Source organism: Esox lucius, chromosome 1, assembly GCF_011004845.1.
Source record: "Esox lucius isolate fEsoLuc1 chromosome 1, fEsoLuc1.pri, whole genome shotgun sequence".
Lineage (NCBI taxonomy): Eukaryota > Metazoa > Chordata > Actinopteri > Esociformes > Esocidae > Esox > Esox lucius.
Genome location: NC_047569.1, coordinates 32,671,640 through 32,673,980, shown reverse-complemented (window position 1 = coordinate 32,673,980; position 2,341 = coordinate 32,671,640). Strand labels below are relative to the sequence as shown.

The 2,341-nt window shown below is 53.9% G+C and overlaps 1 protein-coding gene across 5 annotated transcripts in view; it reads right to left on the bottom strand.

The window, feature by feature from the left end:
- Positions 1 to 254: 254 nt before the first annotated feature.
- Positions 255 to 2,341, bottom strand: part of LOC105012298 (Down syndrome cell adhesion molecule-like protein 1 homolog) — a 132,127-nt gene continuing 130,040 nt past the window's right edge. For all 5 annotated transcript variants that reach the window (XM_029121290.2, XM_029121296.2, XM_029121299.2 and 2 more), the window contains exon 34: positions 255 to 2,303. In XM_029121290.2, the coding sequence (XP_028977123.2) occupies positions 1,747 to 2,303 (557 nt within the window). In that variant the 3' untranslated portion in view covers positions 255 to 1,746. The remainder of the gene's footprint in view (positions 2,304 to 2,341) is intronic.

The following is a 2,341-nucleotide window of genomic DNA, read 5'->3' as shown; positions in this document are numbered from 1 at the left end:
AACTTATTCATCCATTCAATCCCTATACTTGTTTTCTCTTTTGTCAGTCATTCATATCTGTCTTTCTGTCTGTCAGTCTTTGCTAGAAGGTCACAGTGAGACTGAGTGGATGGGGAGGGGGGTATGGAGGATGGGGGGTATGGAGGGTTGGTGGTATGGAGGGTGGGTGCATGGAGGGGGTAGGGGTATGGAGGGTGGGTGTATGGAGGGGGTAGGGGTATGGAGGGGGTAGGGGTATGGAGGGGGTAGGGGTATGGAGGGGGTAGGGGTATGGAGGGTCGGTGGTATGGGAGGATGGATGGTGGAGGGTGGGGTATCGGTGTAGGGGAGTGTGGGGTATGGGAGGCTGGATGGTGGAGGGTGGGGTATCGGTGTAGGGGAGTGTGGGGTATGGGAGGCTGGATGGTGGAGGGGTGGAATGGACATGGCATGAAGGGCTTTATGTAGACAGCATGAAGGAACGGATGTTTGGCACTACAGGAGAATGAATGACACGGCCGAAGAGTCATCTTCCATCTGGTGGAGAGAACAAGAGAGGTCCAAGACGAGAACCTGCGCAGCCAATCAACCCCCGCTCTAAGTTCAGTCCCACCCCACTATTCTCCTCTCAGTCCGTCTTCCCTGTCGTATCCAAGGCAACGGTTACGAGTGTGAATCACACCGGCCGAACAAACTCCAAAAGGAAGAGACGGGCGCCCCAGCGTTGTACAGCGGTGCCGTCCTTATCCCACAGTCCCATCCCAAGTGACCAATGGCCAGGAGGATCTTCCGAGGAGTCAGCATACAGACGGATGAAAGAGGTTCACTGAAGGTGTGTCCATCACGTGGATACATATATATTTACACACATCCACACACTCAGGCTCGTGAAGCTTCCGTGAATCCATTCTCCACTCTTACAGCGCACACGACTTTGTGTGTGTTTATAAAAAAAAAAAGAGAAAAACAAACATGAAAAAAAAAATACTGTTCAGATTCGCGTGAAGACGACTCCTGATAGATATTTTTTTCCACTCCGTTTCGTGTTGTCCTATAAAAGACTCTATACTGTGTCATTAATTGCATGAAAAAGAAATCCCCAAGACTCCCACATCATTGAGTCTCTACCAGGAAACCACAGTCTGTTACCTGTCTGAGTCTGTACCAGGCTGGCATTGGAGGGCCAGCGACCAACACCAAGGTTGTTGGTTTATGCATAAGCACTTTCCGTGGCAATGCGCTGCTGGATGAACTCTGACCTCGAAACCCTTCAGAGACGTGAAAAGAAACACTTCAAATGTCCTAAAACACCTAGACAGATTTATGTGAAACTCTACTATCTCTTATAACTTGATTTATCCTACCGTTCTGAATTCAAGAAAACAAGTGCACATGGAAAGTATTTCGTGCATAAGTTCTGGGGTGTCTTAATAGATAACAGAGAGATGGAGAGAGAGTGAGAGAAAGAATGAGAAACAAAATGACAGAAATTATGTTCAGTTTGACAAGTCAACTCCAGGCAAACAAAAAGAAGCATGACAGAGAAAAAGAGCAGGAGAGATGAAGAGAACGGTGGAAAAACAAATGAGCAGAAAGACGACAAACCCCTGTGCTGTAAGGACCCCGTTCGGGCCCCTGCAGAGTGTCCCTGGTCCTTGGGGCCCCCGAGCGGCCACTGACCTGACTGTGCAGGCGTCAGGTTTGCGTACACGTGTCTGTGGCCCTAACCCTCCCCGAGGCTTCAGCGAGCTACGCCAGCGGCCTCTGCTACACCAGTGTGTAGGATTTGGAGTAGGCCCCGGCCGCTGCCTGCTTCTGTCTGTCCAGTCTGCCCAGGCCCGACGAGCTGCTCTCCAGGAGAGAGTCTCTGGATCCATCTCTGGCGGCGGTGCCGCTCTGGTTCCCCCCGGTCGCCCCGCCGCCGGACGAGGCAGAAGCGGCGGTTGCGGAGGCGGCGGCCCCGGCGCTCTGGGCGGAGGAGGAGCTGGGCATGGCGAGAGTCCTCTGAGGCAAGGAGGAGGTGCTGGAACCGCCAGACGCTCCTCCTGTTGACCCTCCTACGGCGCCGCCGCCGCTGCCGCCGCCCCCTGATGCTCCCCCTGAGGCACTGATGCCGGCCAGGCCAGCGTGGCCGAGAGTCAGAGCCTGCTGCTGTTTGGAGGAATCCAGGGTCATGTGGCGGCCCTGGGTGTGGTAGGCCCGCTGGGCCAGGCTTCGGATGGAGGTTTCACGGGGAGGTACCACCGGGCACGGGTCATGCAGTTCCGACTGCTTACGGAAGAAGGGGTCCGTCTTCATGTAGAGGGGGAGGTTACAGTACTCACCTAAGACCAGGGGATAGATGAGATTAAGCAGTTTAACA